The sequence below is a fragment of the Macrotis lagotis genome, chromosome 2 (assembly GCF_037893015.1).
Source record: "Macrotis lagotis isolate mMagLag1 chromosome 2, bilby.v1.9.chrom.fasta, whole genome shotgun sequence".
In the NCBI taxonomy this organism is placed as follows: domain Eukaryota; kingdom Metazoa; phylum Chordata; class Mammalia; order Peramelemorphia; family Peramelidae; genus Macrotis; species Macrotis lagotis.
The window spans coordinates 60,989,280-61,010,939 of NC_133659.1; the positions used below are offsets into that span (position 1 = coordinate 60,989,280).

At 37.7% G+C, this 21,660-nt stretch overlaps 1 protein-coding gene across 1 annotated transcript in view; it reads left to right on the top strand.

Moving 5' to 3' along the window:
* Positions 1-18,802, top strand: part of LOC141511879 (T-box transcription factor TBX19-like) — a 40,214-nt gene extending 21,412 nt beyond the window's left edge. The window contains exons 2-8 of the mRNA XM_074220878.1: positions 756-1,020; positions 4,494-4,628; positions 6,097-6,158; positions 8,942-9,003; positions 14,245-14,433; positions 16,399-16,534; positions 18,559-18,802. Of these exons, the coding sequence (XP_074076979.1) occupies positions 756-1,020; positions 4,494-4,628; positions 6,097-6,158; positions 8,942-9,003; positions 14,245-14,433; positions 16,399-16,534; positions 18,559-18,802 (1,093 nt within the window). The remainder of the gene's footprint in view (positions 1-755; positions 1,021-4,493; positions 4,629-6,096; positions 6,159-8,941; positions 9,004-14,244; positions 14,434-16,398; positions 16,535-18,558) is intronic.
* Positions 18,803-21,660: the final 2,858 nt, after the last annotated feature.

The following is a 21,660-nucleotide window of genomic DNA, read 5'->3' on the forward strand; positions in this document are numbered from 1 at the left end:
TATTAAAATACAACTATTTAGTAAACCAGTATATTATTTAAAATTAATTAATTAAAATTTTAAATTTTTAAATAAATTTAAATTGAAAAATATTTTTACTTAATATATATCAAAATATAAACATTTAAATAAACCATTAAGTAAAATAACAAAACAAGAAGTCCACTTTTATTTAAAATGTACTGTTAGCAATTAAAAAAATTATATTTTTTAGCTTGATTCCATGGTTTTTAGAAACAAACAAAAATTTTGTGGACCCCTCACCAAAGATATGCTAACAGAGTGTTATTATTCCTTACTATAGGTAGTATGATGTGAGAATGATCATGGTTTAAAAAGTCATAGCTCTGGGTTCTTTAGCCTTTAATCAGTGTTTTGCCAATGAGCAATTTCCTAATTCCTCCATTTCCTCAGAGGTGTCAAACATGCCATTTAGCCCAATTTTCCTGTGTGTGTGTGTGTGTGTGTGTGTGTGTGTGTATGTATGTATGACCAGATTCAGATTAAAATGTAATCGGAAATAGTTAACAAAATATGTAAAAATGCAATAAGTCGTAGATAATATTTTTGATCTAAGCCATTATGAGGTTGCAGGGATTCTTATGTAAGGTTTTTGTGGTTCCTGTCTCTTTTTTGAGTTTAGTACCACTGGACTAGATTTCCTCCAATATCCCTTCCAGCGATAAATCTATGACCTATGAACCCACCAAGTTCCTTCTTTCTCTAACATTTTATACTTCTCTGATCTTTTGAAGGCGCATGTTTCCTGTCTTGAAAATCAGTGTAACTGGGTTGGATCCCAGTGCTATGTACTCCTTCCTGCTAGACTTCAACCCAACTGACAGTCATCGATGGAAATATGTCAATGGTGAATGGGTGCCAGCTGGGAAACCAGAAGCCTCCAACCACAGCTGCGTCTATATTCACCCAGATTCTCCCAACTTTGGTGCCCACTGGATGAAAGCCCCCATCTCCTTCAGCAAAGTAAAGCTTACCAACAAACTCAATGGAAGTGGGCAGGTAGGACTGAATTGTGGGCTTCAAGCCCTGAAAGAGTCACCAATCAAGAAATATCAAGGGTGCATTTAGGCAATTAGAGCGACCCTCATAGGGCTCTTATTCCACAGAAGCCAATTATTCCCTGGAGTCTAAATGTAAACAGGAATAAACAGCTCTTAATTGGTGCTTTCAGATTTTAATGGACTTCCAGATGTTAAGAGAGAGTGAGAGAGAGGGGTGTAGTGCCGTAGTTTACTTAATCATGGGGGCCTTTTCATAGTTTGTCTTGTGTACCAAGGCTTTTATACAGGACTTCAGATGAGGGGGAAAACATTGTTTGTGAGTATTAGAGTTTTGTTATTCCCCTTGTTTTTTTGTATAAGTGGCATGTTGGCAATAGGTAAGTACCTTAATAAAAAGCCGACCCTGAATGAAATAATTACAGCCTCCACTTTGGATAATTATCAATAGAATATTCAATCAGCTTTGGTTTTTCAGAAGAAGAAAAAGGAAAAAAAAAAAAAAACACCTAAACAAAAACATCCCTAAATCAGGAATGTTCTCTTGAAAGGTTATCAAAGTGCTAGAAACAGATTAGTGTATGTCTGTGTTTGAAAAGTGACTGAACAACTTCAGGGATATTGAGGTTGGCCAATCATTTTTCAAAATGGAGGTCATGTTGTCCATTGGCAATAGAGTCCCAAGCAGAGATAATAGTATGTGGGGCAAAGATGCAATAAAACATACCGGGGACAAGTTGGTGGTGGTAGTAAGACTTTAGATCATGGTACATAAGGCAGTGGACAGGTATGTGTGTGCAGTTGCACCTACATATACCTGTGTATATATGTGAATGGGTGAGACATAGAGAGAAGCTCACGAAGTAGGCTACCTATCCTGTGGGTAGAGATCCTGAAATACTTTGAGGAAAGGTTGACTGGGAGCAGGAGAGGAAGTAAGGTAAAATTTCTGTGTTGGGAAGAAGAGGGGGCTACAACCTGACAGCTGCCTATTTTAATAGATTATTCTTTATCATCAGATGCTAAACTCAATTTTTTCTACCTGCTAAAGAAATAGAAAATCTATTAGCACCTTCTAAATTTTGGTTCCCTGGGACACAGTTTAGTTGCTCTGTCAGAGTTATGGTTCCTCCTTTTTAGGAGGAAAGCCATCCTAGTCAGTATTATCTCTTTCTTCTCAAATTACTTTTAATTGTATCTTTTCTCCTCTCTCACCCTTAATATTTAAAGCAGACTCTCTCCAACAGCTTAGATATTACTATTTTTTTTGGACTTCATCTCTCCATCATTTGGATCAACACTTACTTCATAGAGCTCAATAACCAAGAGATTATTAATTTTTCTTTTTTTTATTTGAATTTTCTTGAATAAAATGACTAATGAAAATGTTTTATATGATATATAATCTATATCATATTCCTTATCATTTTAGGGAGAGGGAGAGAGGTAGTCATAGAATTTGAAATTCAAAAACTTAAAAACCCCCTCAAAGAATTTAAAAAATTTCATATGTAATATTATTTAAAAATTAAATTACATTTAAAAATTTTAAAAATTACAATATTATTTAAAAATTTAAAAAGAGATTAATGAATGTTTGTTGAATCCAATTCGATTCAATTCAAATTACTTCAATGCTTCCCCTCCTCCTAAAACATTTTACAAATGTAGAAAAATGAAGTTCAGGAAAATTAATTATATTGCTAAAGATCTTGAGACAATGAGGGAGAGAGGTCAGAATTACATCTAGGCGTCCTGTCTACCATTCTAGTAAGTTACTTTCTTCCATCTCCATTACATTTTCTTAAGCACCAAATTGTGTGTGTGTGTGTGTGTGTGTGTGTGTGTGTGATTCTCAGGATCTTGTAGTACATAGCTATGGGGCAGATCTTGACTCTAGCTACATGACCTTGGTCAAGTCACTTAACCCTGATTGCCTCATATTCAGGGCCATCTCTGTTCATCCTGATTCCTAGCTAGCACCTAATGACTCTGGAGGAGAAAGTAATTTTGCACAGTATCCCCCTCATTCAAATCCAATTCATGGTATCATTTTCATCATTATCAGCATAGGGTTCTCAGGATCTTGTGGTACAGTAGAAAGATATATTGGATTTTAAGTTAGGAGCTCTGGGTTCAAATATCAGATCTGCTCTTTATGAGCTGTGTGAATTTGGGCAATTTGCCTTTGTTTTCTGATCTGTAATATAAGGAGGTTGGACTAGATGATTTTTAACATCCTCGACAACTCTGAATCTTTGATTCTATTTTCTTAAACATTGATTTCCCAGGGTATAACAGGTGAGGATAAGGAACCAGGAACAGTGGTCCAAACTTTAATAATTGCATTCAATGTTAATAAAGTATGCATCAATCCAACTCAACAAATATTCCTTTGGCACTCACTGCACTCAAGGCATTGTTCCAACAAAAGATAAAACATGAAACTACTGCTGACCTCAAAGGAAGGGAATGAGCATTTATATACCATTCTCTACCAGGCGCTTTATAAATGGTATCTCATTTGATCTTCACAACTACCCTGGGAGATTAGTGCTTTAATAATCTTTATTTTACCATGGAGGAAACTAAAGCAAAGAGAAGTAAAATGACTTATCAAGGGTCACACAGCTAGTAGCTGAGGCAAAATTTGAATCTAGAACTTTCTGTACTGTATCCACTACTAATCCTAGCTACCTCCAACACCAAGGAGGTAAAAGTCTGACTCTCAATCTGGTGCTTTTCTTCCCATTGTGCTATAAAATAAACATGAATATTTAATCAAGGAGACACATTATTTAATTAATAATATTATTATGTAATAATAATACCTAGTATTTATATATTACCTATTATGTGCCAGATACTATGTTAAATGCTTAAGAAATATTATCTTTTATCCTCACAGCATCCCTGTGAATTATAATTACTATTCTAATTCCTTTTATATGATTGAGGGAAACTAAGGCAGACAGATATTAATTGCTTGAGATCAGATTTGAAATCAGGCCTTCCTCACTTTAGGCCTAATGTTCTATCCATTATATCAGCTGCTTTCCAGTAACTAAAAAAATAAAATAAAATAAATTTAAAGCCTAACTTTCTCTCTGTGTGAAGAAAGCAGGTGTAGTAAAAAAATGAAATCACCTTATGCTTTTCTTATCCTTTTAAAAAATGCTGCTTGTTATTTGCCCTAAAAGACCAGTTATTTGTTAGGTTATTTTAATTATGAAGTCAATGAGAGAAATACAGTTGAGCACAGGTGAGATCTTCACTACTAGGGGCTTTGATTGAAAATTCCCTTTTCAGCTGCTACAGCAAACTGCTACTAGTGAAGGTTATGAGTGATACAAAACGTATATGGAGCAAGCTTAGACCTGACTTTCCTTGCCTGGGTCAGGACAGGTTTTTTTTTTTATCTCTAATGTTCCTGTTTATCTTTCTTGGCCCCCTCTCTCTCTTTTTCTTCAACAGATAATGTTGAACTCTCTGCATAAATATGAACCTCAGGTTCATGTTGTTCGCGTTGGCAGTACCCACCGGATGGTGATGAATTGCTCCTTTCCTGAAACTCAGTTCATAGCTGTGACTGCCTATCAGAATGAGGAGGTACGTGAGGTGTTTGGATTCCTTTTATTTACATGTTAGGAAGAAGTAGTGATAGCCCCTAGTGGTGATGCTTCATCATGGGGCAAAGGCAACCCTATGTTAACAAAAGCTAATGGTAAGGTCTAGCAGCCCCTGCCAAAGTGGGAAGCATTTGAGTACAGGTTGTTGAGAGATCAAGTCATATGTCTTTCTTGAGGACCAGCAGAGTTAAATGAGGAACAGTTCATCATCAGAAAATTGACTACATGTGAGTCTTTTTCCACACCTGTCTAGTAAGACTTGAGATCTGTATCAGTGAAGGGAGTGCCCTCACCTAGGAAATCACTGGTCCTTGAATCAACAGAATAATCAGGTTTCTAAAATGACAATAATATTTCATTGATATTAAGGGACTTGAGTGTAATAAGAAGCCAGGTTCTCTAACTCTAATTTCAGAGCTTTTTGGCGTTCTCTAAGCTGCTTTTGGGCATGTCACTTGACTGCATTATCTGTAACATGAGGAATTTAAACTGACCGATGTCTAACAGTTCACGCTCTGGTTTTGAGTGCAAGGAGTGGATATCTGAACACAAGTTCATGATTGTCCTGCTCTCATGATGAGTCCTTCCCCCTCTCTTCCTTATTCTGGCAATCAGAGCTCCCAGACCATCTGCCAATTGGATTCTTGGAAAGGCACTGGCAGGGCACTATTATGACCATAAATGCTCAATTGGTGAGACAAGTCCATGGAGGAAGTGTTTCCTTTGCCCAGTTGCTTAGTGTAGGCTTACAGGAATCAGTACAAAAAAAAGTGTTTCTCTGGGTTTTGAAAACAAACCTTTCACCTTCCAGTATAAAATGAAGGAAATTTCCATTATCTTTGCTTTGATGAGTATCAGTTGCTTAAATCAGGAGATAAGTGGCTTTTTTTACAGCATAGTCTTATTCTATGAATCTATCTAGCTAGGCATAAAGAATCTGGAGCCCTGGTGTTGTACCCTCCCTGTACCTCATCATTTAGTATTCAACCTTAGGACAAGGCTGTAATTTTCAGTATGTCATCCATTAGGCTGTCCTTATCCAAACATCATGGATGTGATGGAAATACTATGCATGTTAGAGAGAAGATATTTAGTAAGGGAGGAAGACGACAGTTTGATAGTAGTTCAGAAGAGTGAATACAAGTATCAGATTTGTGCCTTAGCCTAGGATAGGCAACTTGTGAATAGAGTGCAGAGCCTGGAGTTAGGAAGGCTTGAGTTCAAATGTAACCTCAGATACTTATTAGCTGTGTGACCTTGGGCAAGTCATCCAATTTCATTTTCTCAACTATAAAACAGGGAAAATAATATCACCCACCTTTCAGGGTTGTTGTGAGGATCAAATGAGATAATAATTATTATAAAACATATAATGTCATATAAAAATTATCATCATCATCACCGTCATCATCATCTCCACTAATGCTGGTTGTTTTTGCAAATCCAAGATAACGGCGCTCAAAATCAAGTATAACCCATTTGCCAAAGCCTTCTTGGATGCCAAGGAACGGTGAGTAGATAGATGTCCCTGATTACAAGGAAATGATATGTTTAAATTCTGCAAATATAGAATCTCTGACTATTTTGACAGGAAGTGTCTTGAGACTTACCTTTGTACCATTGATGAAGAAAGTGCTTGCTAAGTTAGATGTCAATATGGTTTAAGAGGACCAACTATCTTTGATGTACTTTAAAGTCCTCATTTACATATAAATTACTGACATAGTAATCACAAATTTTTTATTTTTGCCATCATGAGAGACAATCAAGATTTCTATTCAGAAATACTTTGATAATCCAATTTGAGTATCCACATAGGCATTTGACAGTGGTAAAATACATTTAAAAATATTATACAATTCAGATTTTTGAACTCAGTTTTTACTCAATTGGTCCTAATTTGCATCAATTGCTTAGGAAACTTGGGTAATGGGAGATAGCATAATGTAGTTGAATAAGCACTGAGACTCCTAATGAACTCTGAAACCCTCTTCTGCTATATGACATTGGACAAATTACATAACCTCTCTGGGGCTCAGTTTCTTCATCTACAAAATAAGGGAATTTGCTAAATGGATTTTCTCTTCCTGTTCTAAAAATGGTATGATTCTCTGAAGCCTCTGTTAATTAGACAAAATGCCCGCATAAATCTCTGGGTTTGAATGCTAATTTTGCCACTGTGAATATATCATTCTACTTCTGTCTTTCTTTTCCATTCTGTAAAATATAATATTGGAAAATTATCCTCTCCCCAAGTTTACAGTGTGTAGGGGGAAGGGGAGGAACTCAAAGAATCCACAAGCATTCATTATCCTGTGTGCCAGTTCCTGAGTTTGGTGCTGGAGCAACAAGGACAAGCAATCTCTGCCTTCGAGGACCTTACAATAACCAAACTATGTCTACATGGAGAATCCCCCCCTATATATATATATACTCAACAACTAACTTCCCAATCTTTGCTTGAAAGACCTCCAATAAAGGGAACCTACTGCTATCCTAGATAGACTATTCTGCTTTTGGACAGCTCTAATTCCTCTTCTTCCCAGCATCAAATTAAGTCAATCCCTTTGCAGTTTCCATCCTTTGTTTCTAATCCTATCTAAGTGCTAGGCAAAGGACTAAAATAAAAAAAAAGGAAAAATGACATGGTGCCATGGTAGTGACATATGATGCAAAAATTGATTAGGACAAAGAAGAAATAAAGACAAAGAAGCCTTTGTCTTCCATTAGGCTGTCCTTATCTTAAAAAGGAGAGATCATTTTTAGCTTGAGGAGATGAAGATTGCATTTATAGAGGGGTTAGTACTTGAACAGCATATTATGGAAAAATTAAGGATTTCTTCAGACGGTGCGTGGGAGTTGCCCTTGTGAATAGATGGAGACTGGAGAGTATATAATGAGTTTAGGCTGTGGTGGTTCACTCTGGCTGGCTTAGAGAGTTTGATAATGGGGAATAATGTGAAAATGAGTTGGAAAAAATAATTTGTATTTTATCTTTAGGCAATAGGGAGCCCTTGAAAGTTTTTGAACAAGGAAGTGAGGTGGTTATCATTTTGTGTCTACCAATAGGAAATAGACAAAAGCAGTGAGATCTTGAACCTCTGAACTAGTATTTCTAAACTGTTCTCCCATGGCCCCCTCCCCCTTTTTAATAAAGATTTTATTAATTTTGTTTTACAATTTTCCCCCTAATCTTACTCCCTCCTCCCACCCCCAACAGAAGGCAATTTGCCAGTCTTTACATTGTTTCCATGGTATACATTGATCCAAATTGAATGTGATGAGAGAGAAATCATACAGTGTTTTTCTGGTTCTGCTCATCTCACTCAGCATCAGTTCATGAAGATCCCCCCAGGCTTCCCTGAATTCTCTTTCCTCCTGGTTTCTAATAGAACAATAGTGTTCCATGACATACATACATACACATACCACAGTTTGCTAAGCCATTCCCCAATTGAAGGACATTTACTTGATTTCTCATTCTTTGCCACCACAAACAGGGCTGCTATGAATATTTTTGCACAAGTGATGTTTTTACCCTTTTTCATCATCTCTTCAGGGTATAGACACAGTAGTGGTATTGCTGAATCAAAGGGTATGCATATTTTTGTTGCTCTTTGGGCATAGTTCCAAATTTCTCTCCAGAAAGGTTGGATGAGTTCACAGCTCCACCAACAATGTAATAGTATCCCAGATTTCCCACAACCCTTCCAACAATGATCATTATCCTTTCTGGTCATATTGGCTAGCCTGAGAGGTGTGCCCCCCTCCACCTCTTAACCATGGTTTCGGTCTGGATTGTTATGAGACCAAGAATGCTAGGTGTACAAGGTGGTCAACTTTAGGGAAGTCTCATGCTATTGAGTGATTTTTTTCTTGCATGTTTTTGTGTTGGACTGGACTTCAAATTGCCTGAAGTCTTGGGCACAGAAACATCAAATCATTTGAAAAGTGATATCATTTGATACAAGATCAACAGCAGGTACATACTTGACAAAAGCTTCTGAGATCCTCCCTATTCTACTGACACCTCTAGCAGCAGAGGTGTATGGAACTTTGGGATTGTAACTAGTTTATATGGATGTATCAGTGGATAACTGAGAGCTGTATGTATTATTTTGGTCATAAAATCTTCAATCAGTGCCCTGGTTGGGGTAAGTGGGAGAACATACCTGGGAGAAGGAATGTTTGACTTATTATTTCTAAAGGGTATGAGGGTTCAAGGTGTACAGTGAGATCTTTGAAGAAGTGTACTGAAAAATGAAGAAATCAGACATCTCTTTCTTCTTTCAGAAACCATCCAAAAGATGCTCCAGAAGTTATTTCAGAGGGTCAGCATGTTACATATTCCCACTGTAAGTTTCATAGAATGTTTCTAACTCAAAGATAAAGGGTATTCTAATGGAATTCTCTGTTCATACTCAACTGAATAAGTTGGTTTGATTGATTAAGGGCCATCTTGATATTTTACCAATTCAGAGAAAATTTATATCTTTTCCCAAAATTCCAGGTGATGTTCAGAGTTTTATTATTTTGAATATTAATCAGAGTCTGGAAGCAAAAAAATACTTATATAGAACAATATGACTTTAAAGTGGGTATTCTTAACTTTATTCATGACTCCTTTCAGTAACAGTACAGTGAAGCCTATGAACCCCTCATCACAAGATTTTTTTTTGCAAGGTAATGGAGTTAAGTGACTTGCCCAAGGTCAACATAGCTAGGTAATTATTAAGTGTCTGAATTCATATTTGAACTCAGGCCCTCCTGATTTCAGGACTATTGCTCTATCCACTGCGCCACCTAGCTGCCCCACAGAACAAGATTTTTAAATGCATAAAATCAAATACATAGCTCTGCAAAGGAAACTAATTACATTGAAATATAGTTGTCAAAATATTTTTAAAAAATTTATAAGCTCCAGGCTGGATAAAACCCCAGGACTCTAAAGATTTGCATGGTGAGGGAATGAGGAATCTCTGAAGTACTTTCTAGAGGGTCCCAACTGCTTTCTTTACTTTCATTATTTCAACACCATTTCCGAACTGAATTTTTCAGTCAATAAAGCAGAGATCCCCAACTTTGATACTGGTATTGCTTTAGTTTTCCACACTGGTAGAAATTCTACTTCTTAATATTTCTAGCTGAGCTTTTGAGTGGACCACATATAGCATCATTCTGGCATCTCAGGTAAGTTTCAGAAGATGACCTTTAGGCCTGGAAATCTTCAGCAAAACCTGGAAGATCATAGGAGGCCATCGGAAAGTTAAATGATAATACTCTTCTTCTTAGAGGGATATCAGAGATTTTCAGGCAAGTGGGAAGGGGAGACCTGTCCAAGGGTTTGAACTGATGGATTGCAAAGAAGGAAGTCTAGCCCCTACCTTTTGACTTTGGTGAAAGGGTATATATAGATTGAGGTTGAGAGGCCAAATGCCTCCACACTACCCTTCAGGCCTGTCAAGGGCATCCCAGTGTGAGTTCACCCCAATAGTAGGAATAAAATTATCTAAGCTCATCATTGGAATTCAAGGCTTCCTTGAATTTCTTCATGATCAGGCCTTTGTCTTGAGAAGCCTTCTCGTCCTTTAAGAGAAAAGGCTCATGACTTCGGCAAACCCATTAAAAATAAAAAAAAGTTCTTAATTTACAGCATTGGCTTGAGAATTCAATTATTGATAGTGATCATCAATATAACATGACTGGTAAGTGATCATCCTGCTACTGCATGGAGGCTGCTTACCATCTCCCTAGTTATCTCATTCTACTTTTGGAGGACAGTTTTAGTTTGGAGGACTATTTTATTTTTCTTCTTTGAAACAATATCCACTTACTTTCCCAAATTCTATCCTTTGGGACCAAAAAAGACAAACTGAATTACTCAACCATAAGGAAACCAAATAATTGAAAATAACTGTCATGCTCTGCTGAGTCTTTTCTTTTGCAGGGTAAAGATACTCTGATCCTTTTAATTGCTCCTCAAAGGAACACATAGAGTCCAGTTCTGAATGCTCTGGATCCATGAGATCAAATTGTTCCATCTCCCCAGTCCTCTCTAATCCCACTCAAACATGGGAGAGGCAGGTCTCATGGACTTTCATCTTCCTAGTGCCTCGTCCCAGGTTACAAATTCCCTCATTTAGTCTAGGGTTGAAAATGTAAAAGATCATTGTCTTTGGCAGAAAATTGACCTCATTCTTATTAAGATTCTAATGTTCCTTCCAATGTCTAGTGAACCTAATTGACTTCAGACTAACATTAGATTAAAGCGCAATTGTTAATTGGAATTGAAAATAAAAGTTACATCAGTAAAATTCCCTGAAGTTATCTCAACCTCTCTGGTAAAGGTCTCAGTTCTCAGGTGTCTGTAGCCAGTTCCTTAAGATATAGTTCTTACTGCTTTTCCATCTAGATAAGTCCCCCAAACTGTTTGCAGAGTAAAATTCAGAGATTTTGTTCTGGTTATGGGAGACTTTTTTTTTTTTAACTGGTACAATGGATGACAGGGAGCCTTAGGTTTCTACCCAAAGTCCGTGGTGACCCCCACCTTTTGGGATGTTGCTCAGTCTAAGAAGCTCATGATCTAAAGAATAGAACCTAGTTGGGTGGGGTCACTTTTGAGTTTTAGGTCAATTTATTTGGGGAGATTAACTCAACCTGCTTCCCAAAATCTAGTCCACAACAATCTACCCTTAATTATTGCTCACCAATGAGTTAAGTGTCCAGAGTCACCTTTGGACAATGTTAGCCTTGTTGCATAGTAATCCTTTCTTTTTACTGTCAAGTAGAGGGAAACTGAATAAGACAGAAGCAACAATGACCAATACATATCTTAGTGTTTATATAATGAAAATTAAAACAAATAAAAACAAAGTAGTTAAATATAAAGAAAGGAGCATCATGGACCTATGGTAGCTTCATCATCATCATGTCTCCAAACTCTTCTTTTAAACTTCCCTATTTCTGCTAAAGGCAATATCATTTTCCTAGCCTCCTGGGTTCATAATCTCAGGGTTATCTTCAACTCTTCCTTCTCCCCCACCCAATATAGCAGTTAGCTGTCAAATCCTAATATTTCAACTTCCCTAATATCTCTTACACCTGACTCCTTCTTTCTACTCACATATCAGCTGTGGTTGAAGCCCCTATCTCTTTTCTGTTTAGCTTTTAAAACTTTATAATCTGGTCCCAATCCATCTTGAACTATTATATGAAATTCCTCCTCCTACGTTCTTAACCATGAAGCATGTCAAAGCCATGAAGCTTGTCAAACTATGCTTTTTGATATTTCTTACATATGGCACCCCATTTCGGTCTATGTACCTTTGCAATGGCCATTCCAGATGTTGAGAATGCCATCCCTGCTCACTTACATCGTATAGAATCCTTCTCATCTTTCAAAACATGACTCAGGCACTATCTTTACTTCAAATCTTTCCTTATTCTTTCCTATTTACTTTATATTTAATTTCTTTGTTTTTATTTGTTTTAATTTTCATTACATTCATTTTATATAAACACTGAGATATGTATTGATCATCTCCCCTATTAGACTGTGAGTTCCTTAAAAATGGGGTCTATTTTTTAGGTTTTTGCAACGCAAATGGGGTTAAGTGGCTTGCCCAAGGCCACACAGCTAGGGAATTATTCAATGTCTGAGACCGGATTTGAACCTAGGTACTCCTGACTCCAGGGCCGGTGCTTTATCTAATGCGCCACTGAAACGCCCCCCAAAATGGGGTCTATTTTTAAAAATCACCAATATCTAGCACTGTACTTGGACTAATAGTCAATTAATAAGTGATTGACTAATTGAACTGAGGTCATTGAACTAGATGTGATCCTCTGTTAATTATAGGAAAGTGAAGTTGAGCTGATGATGTGTGAAGGGAGGGGTCCTTTGATCTGGTGATGGGCTAGGAGTTACTAATCAGTGATCCAGACTTCCCTTGGCCTTCTACTAACAAGACTCACTATAACCCCTTAACTCAAAGCAGTCGGCACAGAAATTCATAGGATCTGGGCATCCTCAATAACAATGAACAAAATCTTGCTCAGCTATGCCCAAATCTGGCTTTCTGGTCAACCCATGGAGAGAAGCCGCATACTTAACTCAAGCTGCTTCTAGTCTGCTTCCTAACATTCTGGCCCACTTCACCCTCCCACCCTCCACATCTTCCTACTTCTCCACCAAATATGAAAGTCATAGAGAAGGGAAAGGGAATAGTCTTGTCAGACAGTGGAATACCTGGTCCATTGTCTGTAATGATGGCAATCACTTCCTGAATGATTGCTAGGAGAACCTTAAAGTCCCAGGGTCACTGAAAATTCTCTCTAATAACTGTGATTTTCCTTCTGTTCCTCTCTCTCAGGGCCTGGGGTCACAAGCCTTCAAGTGAGGGCTTCCTCTCTAAACTGCATCCAGGTTTTCTCTTATTTTGTCCTAAAAACTACAATTTCTGGTTTGAGGATGCTTAGGAGATTTCCAGATCTCTGTTTCATCCATTTTTTAGTTCAGAGCTTTATTGCTTTCTAATTCTTTGTCTTTTGTGACACATCATTCCAAAAATAAAGGAGAAAGTACTTTGCCGAAATAATGAATAAATGGACAAATAAATATGATACCAGGTAGAATGTGATGGGGAAAAAGGAAAAGATCCAGACATAACTCCAGGAAAAACTTGGGAGAAAGCTAACATTTTAACTGAGGGGTGGATGGATGAGAAATATCAAGGAAGGTTTTTATGGAGCAGGATTTCAAGCAGAGTTGAAGAAGGAAGTACATTCTAGGATGAATACCTTTGTAGTTGCCTTCATTTCCTGTTCTAAACCACACCAACTATTTAATCAGAGCTGCCATATCACCCCAGAAGTGACAGTACAGTTTAAAAGGTATCTCCAGAGAGCTATATTTTCTAAAGAGATATTAAGAGTTTACATTTATATATTTATATAACCTTGTATATATTGTATATATTTATATAACCATTATATCTATATCTGTATCTGTATCTGTATCTGTATCTTTATCTGTATCTGTATCTGTATCTGTATCTATATCTGTATCTGTATCTATCTATATCATCTATAAAATATAGATAACTCCCAAGTTTCTCTTGGGAAGCTGAGTGTTTTATCTGACTTGCTTGATTCCTGTCAGAGGTGGCTTGATATTTTTATTGCATTCAGCTTACTTGCACTGATTGATCTTGATCACAATTGATCACAATTGATATTGTGATTGATTAGGATTGGTCCTAGGGAGTCCTTTTGGATTTGATGGGGAGGGAGAATAAAGAGCATTGGGCCATTTCACATAGGTTGATTTTATTAGCAAATAAAGACAGTGGTAGAGCTGGGCAACATACAGAGAGATACATATAATTATAAATATAACTTGTGAGCTGCATGAAGATAAGGAACCTGTTCACCTAACCATACAATAGGAGAGATACAGCTCTCTGAACATTGTACAGATCCAATCCACCCAGCTCTCTCCCCCATAATGAATGTGTGCTGAATTGAATTATTGCAAAACTTGACATCTAATTTGGGGGCTGAAATAATTTTTTGTCTTCTCTCTTTGTCTCTTCCAGTGGGAGGTTGGCTCTTTTCTAATCCAGATGCAGTGTGCACCTCGGGAAACCCCAACTACCAGTACCCTGCTCCCTTGCCTTTGACTGCTTCCCACTCGCATCATGGCTATGAGCACTACTCTGGTCTCCATGGACACAGGGCAGCTCCCTACCCTTCTCCCTATATGCATAGAAATCATTCTTCCTCAGGTGTGTGACTCAGCTAATGATGCCCATGGGTAATGAAGGTGAAACAAACAGATATGGTATGAAGGAAGACTGAAGTTAGCAGCTTTCTCTTTCCCTCTCTGGTATTTTTTCAGCAAGAAATCCAACCCCACAACACATTTATACATACATACATACATATATATATATATATATATATATACACATATATATATAGTCAAATATGATTGTTCTGAAAAAACCCTATAGTTATATTCACAGTATTTATAGAAATGTCTATTGTTTATCTTTTTTTGATTGTGAAGGGCATTGATCCAGGCTTACTGTTGTAAATAATCATAACATAACAATAACAGATAATTATTTAACACTGAGATTTGCAAAGTACTTTATATACATTACTTCATTTGAACCTCATAGCAACTGTGAGGTAGGTACTATAGGCATTATTCCTATTTTATACTGGGGAGATTGTAGTTCAGGGAATTTAAGCAATTTGCTGATGGTCCTGTAGTTAAGGGTTGGAGGCAGAATTTGAATCTATCTTTTCCTAAGTTCAAGTACAGTACTATGCTTTAGATAGTTCCAGGATGCACATGACTGAGTCATGGAGCAAGCCCACTTAATTCATCATGTGTCTCCACTAGGGGTACATTGAATTGTGGGAACCTAAAATTTGGGCTTCAGCCTTGGAGGTTCTTAAGAAAGTCTCTGGGTGGAACTGCACTCATCATATGTCTTAGTCTTGGTTATACCCATCCTTTGCATTTCATCCTAGTTCTTACACTTTCTTAAAAATCAGAACCTTCTTGAATATTCTTTCCATCTAAGATTATAGGGTTGATATTAGTAATTCACATTTATAAGGTTATAATTCACATATTTAAGGTTAACAAAAGGTAATTTTTTTACAGTAAGTGGTGTTATTGTCCCCATTTTAGAATTAAGAAAAATGAGGTTCAGAGAAGTTATATCCTAATGTAAAATGATCAGTCTACCAGTAAAGTGGTAGAACTGGGACTCATGCCCAGACATTCTGACTTCAAAAGCAGAACCCTTTCCACTTCAACCAGGAGTCATAGAGTTAGAAGCTGAAGATAACTTGGAGGTCATCCAGTCCAACACTTTCATTTCACAATTGAACCCTGGGAAAGTGGAGTGATTTGTCCAAGATAACAAAATTATTGATAGAGCTAAGATTCTAATCCAGGACCTCAGGATTGAAATCTCATATTTTCCCTTCTAACTCCTCTTTAGAATACTGGAGAGTACAAGCAAGAACACTATGATTTAAGCATTTTTGTCCTGTTTTTCCTTTATGGATACTCTTATACTTCCACAAACACAGCTCTCTCTTGCTTCTTAAGCATTGCTCCCTGCTTTGCTGGTAACTCTCCTAGAACGACTAGTTAAAACTGAGAGTATAGCAATAGTAGAAATTCAGCATAATCCAAATTGTTACATGTTAATTTGTCACTTCCTCCCTCCTTCCTTTCCTCCCTCCATTCTTTCCTCCCTCTTTTCCTTCCTTCCTTCCTTCCTTCTTTCCTTCCTTCCTTCCTTCCTTCCTTCCTTCCTTCCTTCCTTCCTTCCTTCCTTCCTTCCTTCCTTCCTTCCTTCCTTCCTTCCTCCCTTCCTCTTGTCCTCCCTTCCTCCCTTCCACCTCCAAGATATTTTATTGAGCCCCAGTGATATGCATAGCCATGGAATAAGTGTATTGAGAAGAGGATGACAATGCAATGTAGGTTAAGAGTCAGTGAGAAGAGAGAGTTTGGCCCCTGGAAGGCTTAGCTGAGCTGTTCATGGTTCACGAACACAGTTTAGGGGAATTCCAATATATTTTGTTCCTCAATGATTTGTGAAGGATAAAACAATCTGATGTGTCAATAGCATAAGGTGTGATAATATTTCATCTAGCACTAATGTCATTGGTCTTATAAGCCCATTGTCTGCATCCTGAGCCCAATTGTTGTAATTTCCCCAAAGTGAACTTGATAGAGAGCTCAAGCAATAGCCTGCAAGTTTTTTCTGGAAACAACAACTGGACTTCTCTATCGTCCACTCCCCATGCCAGTGTGCTCTCAGTCCCCCATCCCACCGGAGCAGCCTCTCCCCGGCCCAGGTAAGGCCAAACTAAGAGCATGTTCCCTTGCCTTTCTGAGGATTTCCATGGGCTCTAGGGATGAGCAACCAAATCCATTGCTTATAGATTTCTATGCAATCACAAATCCCTGCTTGTTACTGTGCTCTCTTTGCTTCCTATCTCTGGTACCAGAAGTTGGCTTGGTTCAGGTCTGTATTGTGACCCTTGTGGGGGAAGGGATGGGATTGGGAGTCACTGAGATGAAAGTGGATAGTTCCTTCTTGTTCTTCCTGGAAAGCAGAAAATTGGGAAGATATGAATTCACATTTATTCTGAGTCAAGGCTCTAAGCAGGATGGGGAGAAACTCAAGTTTGAGATCTTTCTCTTTGAATCAGTCCAAAGCATACACTCCTCTGAAGTACCAGATGGAGTTTGACTGAGAAAGATGAGGGAGTTAAAAGTAGACAGAATTATAAATTAGGCAGCCTGCCTACTGCTTCTGACTCTGTTATTTTCTGCATTTTTAACAAGCCAACTTCTTTGCCCTTGCCTCCTCCGTGGACACACACAAAGAAAGTAGTACCTAATGAAAAATCCTCACAACACAGGCCATACGGATAATTAAAATACCCATGATGAAATACTAAGTAAGCAAAACTACATTTCATCCCAACTTTCCTGTGGTCACCAGGGATGTTCATTTACTCATTCATTCATTCATTCATTTGTTCACTCAATAATCATTTATTAAATGACTAGTAAGTGAGGAACACTATATTAGACACACCTGCAACTAGGAACATTGAAATTCAAGGAAAGCACAATAAATTACATCAAGAGTGAGGAGCATGAAGTGTTCATATAACTCAGAGAAAATGAAAGGAAGGCCAGTGAAAATGAAGTGAGTGGTCGATAATTTCTCCTTTATAGCGAGCAATTATGTGAATTGACTTACTAAAAGGAAGGTTAGGAACATATGGTGGGATTTGGTTTGGGAGATAAAGACTAATGGAGAAGAAACTGGATTATGTGATGGGAGGAAATGAGACAGAGAATGAGGAGGAATTTCTCTTGAGGGAAGCACTGTGAGACACTTAGGTTAGACAATGAAAGGAAGTTAATTATTTTTTCCTGGAGATGAAGAGAAGTTTTAATTTATCTGAGATAATATATAAGCCAGGAGAGCAAAAGAATGAGTTAGATCACCTCTGGAGTTTCTTTCTAGTCGTAGAACTGGAATCTATATCTATATCTATATTATATATTACCAATAAAATACCTATAATTCAATCAATTAACAAATATTTATTAAATATCTATTCTGCCCCAGTCATTGTGTTAAATGCTGAGGATACAAAGAAAAAAGAAGTCCCTGCCCTCCAGGAGCTTACATTTTATTTGAGAAAACATGTTGATGTAAAAATATGTACAAAATAAGATAATTTTTGCAAGGAGAGCACTCATTTGGGAGGGATCAAAAAAGACTTCAATTAGGATGTGGCACTTTTATTGAGTTTTGAAGGAAACTAGGCATTAGAAGGTAATCCTAGGGAAGTCTTGAAGGAAACCCAATACTGAAAGAGCTGACAGTCTAGAGGCAAAGAAGAGCAAAGTGAAAGAAAACATGTATATAACCTAATGCCCATAAATTCTTTCCATGTTGTTACTGGAAAATGGGACCCATTAATGCATAATTCTGAAAGGTGTGGTTCTAACAAATATTTAATGAAGCCATTGATTGGCGATTATCTTTAGTTCTATCATCATCATCATCATAACACTAAAAATAAGACGACAAAGCAAGAAGTCCAGATACATGACTGTGGTCATGGCAGGAGAGATCAAGTTTACCAAGGGAAGCTCACTAGTCCTTTTGGCTTTTCTAAAGACAGAAAATGTGTGACAGAACTGAAACTAGAAATAGAAACCATTCTCTGTTCCTGGGTCTGCTTTCCATCACACTGCTTGCTGTTTCTCTTGTGCTTTTGGCAGGCTTGTTGTCCTCATCCATCTTTAGTGTGCCATTAAGACTCACTCTTCATGGTGCTGTTTTCCTCTGCAGTCATTACCCTTGCCTATGGAGCATCAATAACAGTAGTGGGAACTCCGCTGACCCAGGCCCATCTGTGCATACCAGCTCTTCAGGCACATATCTCCTAGGCAATACAGCTTTGTCCTCATCCTCATCCTCTTCCTTGACTCCCATCCAAGTGCCCACTTGTGCCAGCATGGAAACCATGGGGGAGACCTCCCTCTCCAGCATTGCTGTGTCCACATGGACTGCAGTAACATCCCATTCGTTCTGATGGGAGGGAGAGGAAAGCATTTTCTCTTTCCCACATTGGACAACCCAACAAGATCTGAAATTTAAGACCATCTATGAAGGGACCATAAACTGAAACCATATCTAATGCATCCAGATGGATCAGACTGCAAATGATTTCTTCTTTTTTCCCAAAGGAGGAAAAAACTATCTTGTTGAAGGGAGAAGGAAGAGGAGATTAGTACTTCTAATGTTGGGATGAGTTGGGGGAACTGGAATCTCTATAATATGTTTTTTTGAGTGTTAAAAATGTAAAAATTAGTTTAGGCTTCCCTATACAAAGGTGAAAGGAATCTAAGTGACCAACTAGTCACAGGTGAGAAAGTGGAGGCCTAGAGAAGTTAATGACTTGTCTTAGGTCACATGGTTAGAATAAGATTGGATTTTAACTCAAGACTTCTGGTACCAAATATAATTTTCCTCCATTGTTTGTACCAATTTGGATTTGAACTCACGTTTCCTGATAACAAATCCTATGTTTTTTGTTCTATTGGTTGTACCACTTGACCCATGCACAATAAGACTGATTGCTTTTTGTTTTATCCTCAGCATTTAGCATAGTATTTATTGACCACAGGAAGCACTTAGTAAGTGTTTTTAAAAATTATTTATTTTTTCAACTATATTCAAAGAAAGTTTTCAACATTCATTTTTCTATAAGGTTTTGAGTTACACATTTTTCTCCCTTTCCCCTTCCCTTGATAGTGAGTAATCTGCTCTAAATTATACATGTTACAACTGTGTTAAATAATTAATAAGTGATTGTTGATTGACTGGTCTTTCAAGCTGACTAGTCTTTTCAAACCATCTTTATTTAATAACATTCATTGATAAATCATTTAACTTAGGACAATAAAAATTTATCTTAGAATCTTGGTACTGTTAAGTTTCCAAAAGCTTCTTGTGGGAGATAAGCTCCCATCTATCAAAAGGAGATAACAGGTATGCCTCAGAAAGCATATTTATTGAAACATCCAAGATATGGCATATCCCCTGTACAAATCAGTCCATAGTCCCTAGTCCTAAAAACATATTCCTTATATAGCCACATGCTAAAGAAAGTCAACCTATGCCTTCATTTGTATTGTACTCAACAACCATAGGGATTGCTATGTTCTTCTCGTCCTCCTGAAATAGGACTCATAGATCCTACAATATCTCTTCTAAGTATGAAGACACACAAGCCCTCTCCCTCACAAGCATCGAAAAATAAACAAATGAAAAGAATACTCAAGCTCTTATGTCTGATGAAATATTTCTATTCCTAAGAAAGAACAAATGGGGCTTTTTATGAGGTGCTTCTGCTGATGGTAATATCTATATGTCTTATGTTTCATAGACCTTTCCCTTGTAAAGGGGTGTGTGTGTGTTTGTGTGTGTGTGTGTGTGTGTGTTTGTGTGTGTATGTGTGTGTGTGTGTGTGTGTGTGTGTGTGTGTGTGTATGTGTGTGTGTGTTGGGGGAGGTGGATCAGAATCAGATTGCAAATGATTTCCTGGAAAGGCAAAGGAACTAGGATCACTGGTTGATGAAAGATGGGAAAAAGGATGGATCACACCTTTTATTCCCACAGATGTACCTGTGATTGGACTAACCTAAGAACCGTCTATGTGCTCCCCAATTCCTGCTGTACTACAGACTAGTCTCTTGGAGGGATGGTTCATCTCTCTCAGCTGAATTTGCCCCCCCCCCATACTAGCATTCCTAGTGAGGGTTCTGTGATGAATTTCTGTGACTTTATACCAAAGTAGTTAGACCTATTCCCTCTATGTTAATGAGTGGGGTCAAAAGGTTCTACCCTCAAGATGGATAGGAACCATTTTGAGGGACTAAAGAGAAGCCGCTTTTTACTTCAGACTTTAGTCCATGAAGACTTGGGTCCTCTGATGGGGAATGATGCCTAAGAGTCCTGCTTGGATGCCTGGAAATTTCAACATTTTCTTATTCTTGAATTGTTTGTTGAGAACTGGTCTTGAAGGGATTAATATTCTTCCAAACTTTTGCTGTTTTCATTACACTGTATCACCTAGCTCTGGATCACTTGTGGAAACTTGACCTGTTTTACCACTTCAATTCAGTTCAGTTCAATGGACATTTATTAAATGCCTACTTTAATTACGGCATAGTTTTTGAATGCTAATGTTTATCTGAATAGCTGATACATACAGTGTACCCAGGCAACTTTTCTTTGGGATCAGGTGTGGTATGGTGGGAAGAACCATTGGATTGTGAACTCAGTTACCTTGGTTGGATTCCTGGTTCTAACACTTAGTACCTGTGTGATTTTGGCCAAGTCACTTGGCCAGTAAAATAAAAGGAGCTGATTTCCAAGGTCCCTACTGGATCTAACTATACAATTCAATGATTTTCTGGAGTGCTCTCAAGGCCAAAGGGGTGTTCTTACCAATGTTTCTCAGTGTTACCATTAGAATCCATTAAGATATCAATAGTGCAAACACAAGAGGTAGACTTTTTCTAAGCTATTTTTATATGGTGGCTACTTGGACTTCAGGAGATTGTTTCTTTACATTGGAATGGTGGATCGATCAAGTCATTATCATCATCAAACATTTATTGGTGCTCCAACTATCCTGCATTTAATGAAGGTGTTCTGTTTAGCAAATACAGTTAGGTCTGTGCCAGTCTTTTTAAAGTCCCTTGGGCCTGGGAGGGACTGACTTCTTGGGACCATGATATCTTACCAACAGAAATTCACAGCCCAGTCCATTTTTTTAGTTTTATTGATCAGATCAGTTTGGTTTCATGCAAAACAACAAAGTAAGAATTAGCCAAGGACAAAGCAACTTTCACTGATAAGATTAAAATCTCCTTAGCTTATGAC